Raw genomic sequence first — 14,864 nt, 5'->3', positions numbered from 1 at the left:
TATTCAGGGTAACGAGCTGAATATTTGAAAATGAAGAAGCAAGTGGCTGAATCCCCGCACCAAGGCAGTACGGGGCCTGGCAGTGCAGAGACACTGTCGGCAGCGCGCCTGGCGGCAGTCCACGCAAACTGCCGGCGGCGGGGGCGCAGTTGGCCGGGACTCCAGTCCTGAACTACCCCCGAGGGACCCAGGACCCAGGAGGCGCGGACAAGGACTTTTATTCCCCTTGAAATATTCAACAGGAGGGAGGGGGGAGTCACACACACTTGCCCCCCGACAAGCCCCGCCTGCCCCCTTCACCCCGGCGCCGAGGCGCAGTCCGACTGCCTCCGCCCTCCCGGGACACTCCGGGCAGCAGCCGGTCGCTTCCTCAGTTGTCCGCGCCGCGCCGGCTCCAGACACACCTGGAGACAAGCATCCACGTGGTCGCGCGGCGCTGCCCTGCCGCATATCCTCCATACACTCCTCTGTGCCGGCATATCCTCCATACACTCCTCTGTGCCGGCATATCCTCCATACACTCCTCTGTGCCGGCATATCCTCCATACACTCCTCTGTGCCGGCATATCCTCCATACACTCCTCTGTGCCGGCATATCCTCCATACACTCCTCTGTGCCGGCATATCCTCCATACACTCCTCTGTGCCGGCATATCCTCCATACACTCCTCTGTGCCGGCATATCCTCCATACACTCCTCTGTGCCGGCATATCCTCCATACACTCCTCTGTGCCGGCATATCCTCCATACACTCCTCTGTGCCGGCATATCCTCCATACACTCCTCTGTGCCGGCATATCCTCCATACACTCCTCTGTGCCGGCATATCCTCCATACACTCCTCTGTGCCGGCATATCCTCCATACACTCCTCTGTGCCGGCATATCCTCCATACACTCCTCTGTGCCGGCATATCCTCCATACACTCCTCTGTGCCGGCATATCCTCCATACACTCCTCTGTGCCGGCATATCCTCCATACACTCCTCTGTGCCGGCATATCCTCCATACACTCCTCTGTGCCGGCATATCCTACATACACTCCTCTGTGCCGGCATATCCTCCATACACTCCTCTGTGCCGGCATATCCTCCATACACTCCTCTGTGCCGGCATATCCTACATACACTCCTCTGTGCCGGCATATCCTCCATACACTCCTCTGTGCCGGCATATCCTCCATACACTCCTCTGTGCCGGCATATCCTCCATACACTCCTCTGTGCCGGCATATCCTCCATACACTCCTCTGTGCCGGCATATCCTCCATACACTCCTCTGTGCCGGCATATCCTCCATACACTCCTCTGTGCCGGCATATCCTCCATACACTCCTCTGTGCCGGCATATCCTCCATACACTCCTCTGGGCCGGCATATCCTCCATACACTCCTCTGTGCCGGCATATCCTCCATACACTCCTCTGTGCCGGCATATCCTCCATACACTCCTCTGTGCCGGCATATCCTCCATACACTCCTCTGTGCCGGCATATCCTCCATACACTCCTCTGTGCCGGCATATCCTCCATACACTCCTCTGTGCCGGCATATCCTCCATACACTCCTCTGTGCCGGCATATCCTCCATACACTCCTCTGTGCCGGCATATCCTCCATACACTCCTCTGTGCCGGCATATCCTCCATACACTCCTCTGTGCCGGCATATCCTCCATACACTCCTCTGTGCCGGCATATCCTCCATACACTCCTCTGTGCCGGCATATCCTACATACACTCCTCTGTGCCGGCATATCCTCCATACACTCCTCTGTGCCGGCATATCCTCCATACACTCCTCTGTGCCGGCATATCCTCCATACACTCCTCTGTGCCGGCATATCCTACATACACTCCTCTGTGCCGGCATATCCTCCATACACTCCTCTGTGCCGGCATATCCTACATACACTCCTCTGTGCCGGCATATCCTCCATACACTCCTCTGTGCCGGCATATCCTCCATACACTCCTCTGTGCCGGCATATCCTCCATACACTCCTCTGTGCCGGCATATCCTCCATACACTCCTCTGTGCCGGCATATCCTCCATACACTCCTCTGTGCCGGCATATCCTCCATACACTCCTCTGTGCCGGCATATCCCTACATACACTCCTCTGTGCCGGCATATCCTCCATACACTCCTCTGTGCCGGCATATCCTCCATACACTCCTCTGTGCCGGCATATCCTACATACACTCCTCTGTGCCGGCATATCCTCCATACACTCCTCTGTGCCGGCATATCCTCCATACACTCCTCTGTGCCGGCATATCCTCCATACACTCCTCTGTGCCGGCATATCCTCCATACACTCCTCTGTGCCGGCATATCCTCCATACACTCCTCTGTGCCGGCATATCCTCCATACACTCCTCTGTGCCGGCATATCCTCCATACACTCCTCTGTGCCGGCATATTCCTCCATACACTCCTCTGTGCCGGCATATCCTCCATACACTCCTCTGTGCCGGCATATCCTCCATACACTCCTCTGTGCCGGCATATCCTCCATACACTCCTCTGTGCCGGCATATCCTCCATACACTCCTCTGTGCCGGCATATCCTCCATACACTCCTCTGTGCCGGCATATCCTCCATACACTCCTCTGTGCCCGGCATATCCTCCATACACTCCTCTGTGCCGGCATATCCTCCATACACTCCTCTGTGCCGGCATATCCTCCATACACTCCTCTGTGCCGGCATATCCTACATACACTCCTCTGTGCCGGCATATCCTCCATACACTCCTCTGTGCCGGCATATCCTCCATACACTCCTCTGTGCCGGCATATCCTACATACACTCCTCTGTGCCGGCATATCCTCCATACACTCCTCTGTGCCGGCATATCCTCCATACACTCCTCTGTGCCGGCATATCCTCCATACACTCCTCTGTGCGGCATATCCTCCATACACTCCTCTGTGCCGGCATATCCTCCATACACTCCTCTGGGCCGGCATATCCTCCATACACTCCTCTGTGCCGGCATATCCTCCATACACTCCTCTGTGCCGGCATATCCTCCATACACTCCTCTGTGCCGGCATATCCTCCATACACTCCTCTGTGCCGGCATATCCTCCATACACTCCTCTGTGCCGGCATATCCTCCATACACTCCTCTGTGCGGCATATCCTCCATACACTCCTCTGTGCCGGCATATCCTACATACACTCCTCTGTGCCGGCATATCCTCCATACACTCCTCTGTGCCGGCATATCCTCCATACACTCCTCTGTGCCGGCATATCCTCCATACACTCCTCTGTGCCGGCATATCCTCCATACACTCCTCTGTGCCGGCATATCCTCCATACACTCCTCTGTGCCGGCATATCCTCCATACACTCCTCTGTGCCGGCATATCCTCCATACACTCCTCTGTGCCGGCATATCCTCCATACACTCCTCTGTGCCGGCATATCCTACATACACTCCTCTGTGCCGGCATATCCTCCATACACTCCTCTGTGCCGGCATATCCTCCATACACTCCTCTGTGCCGGCATATCCTCCATACACTCCTCTGTGCCGGCATATCCTCCATACACTCCTCTGTGCCGGCATATCCTCCATACACTCCTCTGTGCCGGCATATCCTCCATACACTCCTCTGTGCCGGCATATCCTACATACACTCCTCTGTGCCGGCCATATCCTCCATACACTCCTCTGTGCCGGCATATCCTCCATACACTCCTCTGTGCCGGCATATCCTACATACACTCCTCTGTGCCGGCATATCCTCCATACACTCCTCTGTGCCGGCATATCCTCCATACACTCCTCTGTGCCGGCATATCCTCCATACACTCCTCTGTGCCGGCATATCCTACATACACTCCTCTGTGCCGGCATATCCTCCATACACTCCTCTGTGCCGGCATATCCTCCATACACTCCTCTGTGCCGGCATATCCTACATACACTCCTCTGTGCCGGCATATCCTCCATACACTCCTCTGTGCCGGCATATCCTCCATACACTCCTCTGTGCCGGCATATCCTCCATACACTCCTCTGTGGCCGGCATATCCTCCATACACTCCTCTGTGCCGGCATATCCTCCATACACTCCTCTGTGCCGGCATATCCTACATACACTCCTCTGTGCCGGCATATCCTCCATACACTCCTCTGTGCCGGCATATCCTCCATACACTCCTCTGTGCCGGCATATCCTACATACACTCCTCTGTGCCGGCATATCCTCCATACACTCCTCTGTGCCGGCATATCCTACATACACTCCTCTGTGCCGGCATATCCTCCATACACTCCTCTGTGCCGGCATATCCTACATACACTCCTCTGTGCCGGCATATCCTACATACACTCCTCTGTGCCGGCATATCCTCCATACACTCCTCTGTGCCGGCATATCCTACATACACTCCTCTGTGCCGGCATATCCTCCATACACTCCTCTGTGCCGGCATATCCTCCATACACTCCTCTGTGCCGGCATATCCTCCATACACTCCTCTGTGCCGTCATATACTCCATACACTCCTCTGTGCCGGCATATCCTCCATACACTCCTCTGTGCGGCATATCCTCCATACACTCCTCTGTGCCGGCATATCCTCCATACACTCCTCTGTGCCGGCATATCCTCCATACACTCCTCTGTGCCGGCATATCCTCCATACACTCCTCTGTGCCGGCATATCCTACATACACTCCTCTGTGCAGGCATATCCTCCATACACTCCTCTGTGCCGGCATATCCTCCATACACTCCTCTGTGCCGGCATATCCTCCATACACTCCTCTGTGCCGGCATATCCTCCATACACTCCTCTGTGCCGGCATATCCTCCATACACTCCTCTGTGCCGGCATATCCTACATACACTCCTCTGTGCCGGCATATCCTCCATACACTCCTCTGTGCCGGCATATCCTCCATACACTCCTCTGTGCCGGCATATCCTCCATACACTCCTCTGTGCCGGCATATCCTCCATACACTCCTCTGTGCCGGCATATCCTCCATACACTCCTCTGTGCCGGCATATCCTCCATACACTCCTCTGTGCCGGCATATCCTACATACACTCCTCTGTGCCGGCATATCCTCCATACACTCCTCTGTGCCGGCATATCCTCCATACACTCCTCTGTGCCGGCATATCCTCCATACACTCCTCTGTGCCGGCATATCCTCCATACACTCCTCTGTGCCGGCATATCCTCCATACACTCCTCTGTGCCGTCATATCCTCCATACACTCCTCTGTGCCGGCATATCCTCCATACACTCCTCTGTGCCGTCATATCCTCCATACACTCCTCTGTGCCGGCATATCCTACATACACTCCTCTGTGCCGGCATATCCTCCATACACTCCTCTGTGCCGGCATATCCTACATACACTCCTCTGTGCCGGCATATCCTCCATACACTCCTCTGTGCCGGCATATCCTCCATACACTCCTCTGTGCCGGCATATCCTCCATACACTCCTCTGTGCCGGCATATCCTACATACACTCCTCTGTGCCGTCATATCCTCCATACACTCCTCTGTGCCGGCATATCCTACATACACTCCTCTGTGCCGGCATATCCTCCATACACTCCTCTGTGCCGGCATATCCTCCATACACTCCTCTGTGCCGTCATATCCTCCATACACTCCTCTGTGCCGGCATATCCTACATACACTCCTCTGTGCCGGCATATCCTCCATACACTCCTCTGTGCCGGCATATCCTCCATACACTCCTCTGTGCCGGCATATCCTCCATACACTCCTCTGTGCCGGCATATCCTCCATACACTCCTCTGTGCCGGCATATCCTCCATACACTCCTCTGTGCCGGCATATCCTCCATACACTCCTCTGTGCCGGCATATCCTCCATACACTCCTCTGTGCCGGCATATCCTCCATACACTCCTCTGTGCCGGCATATCCTCCATACACTCCTCTGTGCCGGCATATCCTCCATACACTCCTCTGTGCCGGCATATCCTCCATACACTCCTCTGTGCCGGCATATCCTCCATACACTCCTCTGTGCCGGCATATCCTCCATACACTCCTCTGTGCCGGCATATCCTCCATACACTCCTCTGTGCCGGCATATCCTCCATACACTCCTCTGTGCCGTCATATCCTCCATACACTCCTCTGTGCGGTCATATCCTCCATACACTCCTCTGTGCGGTCATATCCTCCATACACTCCTCTGTGCCGGCATATCCTCCATACACTCCTCTGTGTCGGCATATCCTCCATACACTCCTCTGTGCCGGCATATCCTCCATACACTCCTCTGTGCCGGCATATCCTCCATACACTCCTCTGTGCCGGCATATCCTCCATACACTCCTCTGTGCCGGCATATCCTCCATACACTCCTCTGTGCCGGCATATCCTCCATACACTCCTCTGTGCCGGCATATCCTCCATACACTCCTCTGTGCCGGCATATCCTCCATACACTCCTCTGTGCCGGCATATCCTCCATACACTCCTCTGTGCCGGCATATCCTCCATACACTCCTCTGTGCCGGCATATCCTCCATACACTCCTCTGTGCCGGCATATCCTCCATACACTCCTCTGTGCCGGCATATCCTCCATACACTCCTCTGTGCCGGCATATCCTCCATACACTCCTCTGTGCCGGCATATCCTCCATACACTCCTCTGTGCCGGCATATCCTCCATACACTCCTCTGTGCCGGCATATCCTCCATACACTCCTCTGTGCCGGCATATCCTCCATACACTCCTCTGTGCCGGCATATCCTCCATACACTCCTCTGTGCCGGCATATCCTCCATACACTCCTCTGTGCCGGCATATCCTCCATACACTCCTCTGTGCCGGCATATCCTCCATACACTCCTCTGTGCCGGCATATCCTCCATACACTCCTCTGTGCCGGCATATCCTCCATACACTCCTCTGTGCCGGCATATCCTCCATACACTCCTCTGTGCCGGCATATCCTCCATACACTCCTCTGTGCCGGCATATCCTCCATACACTCCTCTGTGCCGGCATATCCTCCATACACTCCTCTGTGCCGGCATATCCTCCATACACTCCTCTGTGCCGGCATATCCTCCATACACTCCTCTGTGCCGGCATATCCTCCATACACTCCTCTGTGCCGTCATATCCTCCATACACTCCTCTGTGCCGGCATATCCTCCATACACTCCTCTGTGCCGGCATATCCTCCATACACTCCTCTGTGCCGGCATATCCTCCATACACTCCTCTGTGCCGGCATATCCTCCATACACTCCTCTGTGCCGGCATATCCTCCATACACTCCTCTGTGCCGGCATATCCTCCATACACTCCTCTGTGCCGGCATATCCTCCATACACTCCTCTGTGCCGGCATATCCTCCATACACTCCTCTGTGCCGGCATATCCTCCATACACTCCTCTGTGCCGGCATATCCTCCATACACTCCTCTGTGCCGGCATATCCTCCATACACTCCTCTGTGCCGGCATATCCTCCATACACTCCTCTGTGCCGGCATATCCTCCATACACTCCTCTGTGCCGGCATATCCTCCATACACTCCTCTGTGCCGGCATATCCTCCATACACTCCTCTGTGCCGGCATATCCTCCATACACTCCTCTGTGCCGGCATATCCTCCATACACTCCTCTGTGCCGGCATATCCTCCATACACTCCTCTGTGCCGGCATATCCTCCATACACTCCTCTGTGCCGGCATATCCTCCATACACTCCTCTGTGCCGGCATATCCTCCATACACTCCTCTGTGCCGGCATATCCTCCATACACTCCTCTGTGCCGGCATATCCTCCATACACTCCTCTGTGCCGGCATATCCTCCATACACTCCTCTGTGCCGGCATATCCTCCATACACTCCTCTGTGCCGGCATATCCTCCATACACTCCTCTGTGCTGTCATATCCTCCATACACTCCTCTGTGCCGTCCCTGCACTCGTCTGTCCTCGTCGGCTTACTGTGTTTTAAATTGGTTGTCTGTAAAGTCGGTTTACGGACGATAGTTTAACGTGACAACGTCATAACAAAACATTGATGAAATTATTGCATACTTTTATGAATAAAATTGAATAATTTTTATTTTAATAATAAAAGAATAAATACTTGAAATTATACTAGTAATCAGATTTTTAAAATGCAAGAATAATTAACCTTTATTGCCAAAATTGTTGTAATAAGCAATGAAAACCACATTAACTTTACACTTCACTTAATAAACAGTCGAGTGGAAGAGAGATAGATGCGGCGCAAGCGTACAATGAGCCTAACGGGACACAGCGTATCGGAACAATGTGCGTAACGGAGCACAGCGTAACGGGACAATGTGCGTGACGGGACACTTTTTCGTGCGTGCAGCCGGCGTTCATCGATTTATTAGACGTTGTCACGTCAAAAAAAATATTTATTCATATTTGTGTTCGTTCTTGAGGTTTCTCTATGACATATAGTGTGTACCATCTATGACGTGTGTCCACAGAAGCGCAATAAATCAAACATCCTTATTGCAGAATTACTACAAGGACGTTAACTACTGGTACCCTGAAGGAAGGTAACTGCTATTCTGAATATGGCGACTGCGATGTCAACCGAAGCATCGGTGAAATCTTCGTCATCCACGCGTCACAATCCACAAGCCACGAGCCACAAGCCAAGCAACTGCAGACACTTTCCGCGACAGCTCGCGATTATTATCAAAGTGGTCTTTTTTTTTTAAATTTCATTTTAAGCCAATGAGAGAGTTATTTGAGATTTCGAAACATAATCCAAAATTAGTGCTCAAAAATTAAAGCCTTTTATGTTATATTTTGAGACAAATTACATTAAAAAAAATTGGTAATAAAAACAATGGTTAACAGTTGGTCATGGCTAAAGCAAGGAATAGTAATCTAAGTGAAGTTAGGGGCGCTTACTTCTCAGTATTCCAGTCCCACCTCGCAACTCGCCACTTCTAGTTTCAACGACTCAGCTTGACCGCATGTGCCCGGCATAGAAACACAGTGCAAGAATCAGTACACTAAAGGAAGAATTCGTGGCCAACATACTTCCACGCGGAGATTCAATGTGTTTGCAGATCCGTTAGAATGCAATATCAATTATTATTAGCTTGACGGTCCAACTCACAAGTAAATTTATTTAATTATACAAAATATGAAAATTCTTGTGATGGGAAAATTAATTTCTTGGAATAAAGAAACGAGACTCATCCACAAATCAAATAACTCTAGTTGTGCTACTAGCGCTCAAGTTAGTTTATAAATAATCCCTGGCATTGCGCAAAGTTTCGCGTGTAAGTAGTCCCGCAAGAGCAACAACTTAAAAGCTTTAAGGTGAAACACTCAGGCTTCTTTCAGTAGAGCAATATTGCTGAAACCAAATCTTCCCGCGTGCTCGTTGAACAGAAAACCTTTGAGGCAGCACAGCATTCAGGAAGACAAAGAGAGCTGGCGACTCCAATTGGAACCTCAGGACCTCGATAAAGGGACAAATCCAAAACTCGCAGAACGGCCACAGAGCAAGTAACAAACACCCAAGCAAAGGCACGAGGAACAGGCAGCCTGCACGGACCATGCTTATAAAGCACGCGACCTAGCCCTTGCGTTCCAACAAGAAGCTAGGTGAAGAAAGCACAATACACCTACTAAGAAGCGGGTCGTTACCACAACGCCGAAATACCATAACTTTCGGAAAAATTTATTTCACAAATTTAACATTCTTTGCATTTTAAATAAATTATATAGCGTGTTCCTAGCTCAGTTGAAAACATTCTAAATTTAAATATTCGAATACAGCTAGAAAACTGCTGTGTACCACAACGCCGAAATAACAACTGAATGAATTTGTGTGTGTTTCTTAAATGTACCTTAACGCCGAAATACCACAATCAAACCTAACCTTACCTAACCTAACCTAGCGTAATATAACCTAACTTAACCTAGCCTATCATAGCCTAGCCTAGCCTAGCCTAGCCTAACCTAACCTAACCTAACCTAGCCTAACCTAGCCTAACCTAACCTAGTCTAACCTAACCTAGTCTAATCTAACCTAGTCTAACCTAACCTAACCTTTGTGGCAGTACTGCAATGACATTTTTCGGCGTTTGTGTATTTCGGCGTTGTGGTAATTCGGCGTTGTGGTACACAGCAGTTTTCTAGCTGTCGGCGTTGTGGTCAATTTGGCATTTCGGCGTTGTGGTGCGTCCCCTTAAGAAGCGGCCCAGAGCGGAACGTCACTCCCAGCACAAGGCGCATGCGACTACTTGGAACTCGCTCATTTGAACCAGAAACAACCGACCACTGAGCGCCACAAGGCGAACAAACGCCCTGCGCTAAGCTCAGCTCTCCACCAGTCAGTAATGCCTGGCAAGATTCCCGTAGAAACGTTCCGAAACATAACATTTAAAAAGAGATATAAATTTACAAATTCAAAACACACGCTTTGCACTTGTATTGCATATGTATTTGTGGCTTAGCACTTGGTTTGAACCTCCATAAAACGCATTATGACCGTATTACCTACCCACATTGAAACAATCACCAACATTACCTTAATAAATAACCATTTAAATCGTGAAATAATGATCCTTGTATATTGAAGGGTAAATTTATTTTTGTTGTCAATGAGGACTCTGAAATGTTTTTGTAGCTTATATGTAGTTATGGATATATTTGAATGAATCCTGGGTGTTGTTTGTCAGCCACTCTCGATCACGGAACACGAGCTCGCCTGGTGACAGGCAACCACGCCTACACCGACCGCGCGCTCATTACTGTTATTAGAAACAATATCATTTCTGTTCGTGTCGCACGGGTGGCGCTGCTGATCGAGAAATGATAGCCTCATTACTTCCCCATAGCGTACTTTGTCCGCCGTTCCTTTTTTTAGTAGTTTACATCCGAGTCAAATTCGTTCGGCCAATGTGGTGATCATGACCCCTTACCCCTCCCCCCACCCCTAGGGCGGCGTGCGATTGAGTGCTAATTGCCGTTAATAGCCGGCGCATGCGCGGCGCGCCGGCCACACAAGTGTCGCTAATGACCAGTATCTCCCCCCCCCCTTGCCGGCCCGCCCGCCGATCAGGGAAGGGGGGGGGGGGTTACTGCAAACAAGTGAGTAGCCGGCCGCTGTACTGTCGTGGGAAGCCTTCATGTCACAGACGAGAGAGCCACACCCGAAGTTCCCCGAAGTTCATGCTCGCTTTTTTCCCCCCCTTCTATCTCATTGTATAAACCGGTGTGGCATTAAATTTTGCGGTCGATTAGGATAGGTTAGCTACATTATAAATACTTTAAAACATCGTGGATGGTTGGTTATATTAGGTAAGTATAGCTACGTTAAAAAATACTGTAAAATCATTTTATGGTTTCTTAGCAAATAACTTTTTAATATGTAGCTATCCAGGGCTAGGAAACCGTTTACATGATTTCACAGGATCTTTAATGTAGCTATCCTAACCAAATCAACCGTCCACAATGTTTTAAAGTATTTATAATGTAGCTAACCTAACCTTTTACAATGAACAAAATAAACTCGAAGATGTACGATCGGGCGTTTGGCTCTCTCGTCTGTGAAAAGAAGGCCTCCCGTACTCTGACACCTCACTACTTGTCCGCGGGAAAGTCATCACTGCCTAGCGCTGATGTCACTGGGGGCAGTCACTAGGCGTCTTCCTATGTGGCTGTTGCTGAACCAGATTCATAGTACCGTCATATGGCCCACTGGCTGCCTCATTATTCCGCTCTACGGGCTATAGCAAGACAAACCAATCGTTTACTACTGATGTCACCGCGGCGAGAAACAAAAAGTGACTATAATACCGTGTATGTAACCGGTGGTGTCTGCTACTAAGCGATTGGGATAAAATGTTTTAGATTACCAAAATCTTCGGACCAAAGCCACCTTTTTTTCCTGAAAACATAAATTCGGTAAATTATCCTATCATACGCTGAAATGAAACGTGGTTTGGTAATCATTGCTTAAACACACACTTTTTTTTCCATAAAAGATATATTATGTTTCTCTGAGATGGAGATTATTATAATACCTCTTGCAGTCGTGGTTGTGTCCTTGTAGCTATTAACTCTCTAAATTTTCCGCAATCAATTCAGAAACATTAATTTGATCATTATAAATTTGAATAAATATTTGTAAATTTTACAATTGCTAACTTTGAAAAAAATTATTTTTTACTATTTATCTACCTTTTCGATTATCTGTAGCAGACTATAATGAATACCTATTATTGTTAGAAGAAAATTTAAGTAAATACATAAACCATATTCTTGTGATTTGTGAGTGTAATGTGCGGGTGTAAACTGGACAAGCAATCATATCCTAAACAGACTGCATTATCATATAAGATGAAAGGCTGTTAACTCCTAGAAACCATTAATCATATCAATCTTAAAAAAATATTAGATCTAGTCTTTTATGGTTTTCTCAAGAAGAGGTTTGCTAATATCGTTTATAAATATGACCATCATATTACAAAAATTTGTACCTGTATTTTTAAAATCATGAATTCTAAATAATCTAAAAATTAATATTCAATTCGCGGTTACAGTAAATGAGACTATATTTCTATATATTTGACTTTGAAATAATTGAATGGCGACCGATTTATAACACGAAAAGTGTCAACAAAATGGTAGACATTTAAGTAGCAATTCACAAACTATCATCAACCTTATGTACCCAGGACCAAATAATACCTTAGAAAGTATCCGATATGGTTTTTGAACGAATTAATTAAAATAATAAAAAAAAAATTTTTTAAAATATGTAGAAACATTAAATTAATGGTTATCATTATTCACGTTTCTCTTCTCATAGGAAACTGGTTGAGAAAAAAGTAAAATCAGATAAATATAAGTGACAGGCTGATATAATTAATAAACTCAAGAGTAAAACTAACTTTCTGAAAATATGTAAAGCTTATGAAAGATAGTCATAAGGAAAATATAAACCTACCAGCTCTTGAAAAACTCATTCAAGAACCTAATACTGAAGCTAATCTCTTTGGTAAATATTTTGCCAAGACTTATGTTAAGTCTTCAGAGAACTTATTTCAAACGAAAAACATTATAATTTCAGTTAAAGAAAACTGTTGTAATGCTATTAATTTATTGTTACCGAAAGTTACTTAGAGCTAAGTCAAGAAAATCCACTTGATCTGAGGGCATAATTAATTTTATAATCAAAGGCTGTATTAACATATTAACGTTACTGTTAACACATATTTTCAAGACTAGAATAAAAAATAATACTTTAATCTCTATAAGGAAACATGTAATTGAGGTACCTATCTTTAAAAAAAGGAAAAATATACTAATTATAGATATGTTATTAACAAATCATAGACGTGTTTTGTGTTAATTAGCTTTTAAAAAATTTTTGAAAAAAAAAAGAAAATAGGCACACTAATTTTTGTCTGAAAAATATTATTTCTTAAAAAAAAAACATGATTTCAATCTGAAAGATTCACTCTTACAATTTGTTTTTGCTAGTTATGTAAATGATCTTTATAGCGATATAAAATCCAGACAGAAAACTGATGCTATATATTTTGACATTAGTAAAGCTTTTGATACATGACAACATAACTTAATGCTTTAAATATATATGCAATTTAGGTTTCCACAAGTAGTAAAAACCCTGGTTAACTATTTTAGAGATAGATACTTTTCAGCCTGAGTCGATTTTCTGTTACGTTGGGTATTCCGCAAGGCAGTAATTAATATCCACTTTTCTTCGCCTTGATCAGATTAAAATTAGAATACTGCTCTGTAACCTATAATTCAATGCTATAAATTTTCCAGGAAAAAAAATATATACATGAAACAATTTCAGTCCCACGACAGCCCTTGTGACTATGCTATATTTTTATCTAATTCTAAATTTTCTATCCATTAGGCGTTCTACCAATGATGCACTATTTCTCATTAATTGTTTTTTATCGTTTCTTTGACTGCTTGGTAGTAATATATGAGAGTTGGTTAATATATGAGATTTAGTTGGTTTTTGTCTTAAAAATAAAATACTTATTTGAATTTTTGTAATAATTGTGGGAAAGCTGTAAAAGTTAAACATAAAGATTTTTAAATTTACTTATTATAATATACGATTTAAATTTATTTTTGTAAAAATTAATATATATATATATATAAAGTCATAATTTTGGGAAGCTGAAGAAAATTTAAAAATAAATTGTTATGAACTTTGTTCACAGTTTTGTGTTTTTCCGTGTGCTATGTTGTCTCATGTATTGCCAATGTATGTTTATTTTGAATTGTATGTTGGTTTTAACAGTGATTTTTGTCTTTTGTATGTTATTGCATGTTTTATATGATTTGATATAAATTTGTAATTCTATTGGTGGCCTTCAGCTGTTGAATGGCACATAAAACCAAATAAATCAATAAATTGTGTGCTCTTATTTTGTTAGTACGCTGAAAATGAAAGAGAGCTGTTAATTATTTAACCGGACAATAATTATTGTCACTACGCTTGAAGCGGCCGAGCGGATAATTAGCAGACACGCTTTCCAGCGCAGTGTCAATATTCCCGCGCGCGGCCGGCGACGCTACAGCTGTGGGGCCTAACTGCAGCGGCAACTCGTGTTGTCGAGGCGACTGAAGGGCCGCCGCACCTGGACACGTTACATTAGCAGACTCGTCACTCAGGCAACGGCGTGTAGTTTCAAAACTTACAACTCAGTTTATTGACGTGACAACGTCTAATAAATCGATGAACGCCGGCTGCACGCACAAAAAGTGTCCCGTAACGCACATTGTCCCGTTACGCTGTGTCCCATTACGCTCATTGTACGCTTGCGCT

The 14,864-nt window shown here is 46.8% G+C and overlaps 1 protein-coding gene across 1 annotated transcript in view; it reads right to left on the bottom strand.

Annotated features, from left to right (window-relative positions):
• Positions 1–296: 296 nt before the first annotated feature.
• LOC134529999 (glutamine-rich protein 2-like) overlaps positions 297–14,864 on the bottom strand; it is a 35,597-nt gene continuing 21,029 nt past the window's right edge. The window contains exon 5 of the mRNA XM_063364525.1: positions 297–467. Coding sequence (XP_063220595.1) covers positions 297–467 — 171 coding nt within the window. The remainder of the gene's footprint in view (positions 468–14,864) is intronic.

Source organism: Bacillus rossius, chromosome 3 (genome assembly GCF_032445375.1).
Source record: "Bacillus rossius redtenbacheri isolate Brsri chromosome 3, Brsri_v3, whole genome shotgun sequence".
Taxonomy (NCBI): domain Eukaryota; kingdom Metazoa; phylum Arthropoda; class Insecta; order Phasmatodea; family Bacillidae; genus Bacillus; species Bacillus rossius.
This window is presented reverse-complemented; position numbering and strand designations above follow the sequence as displayed.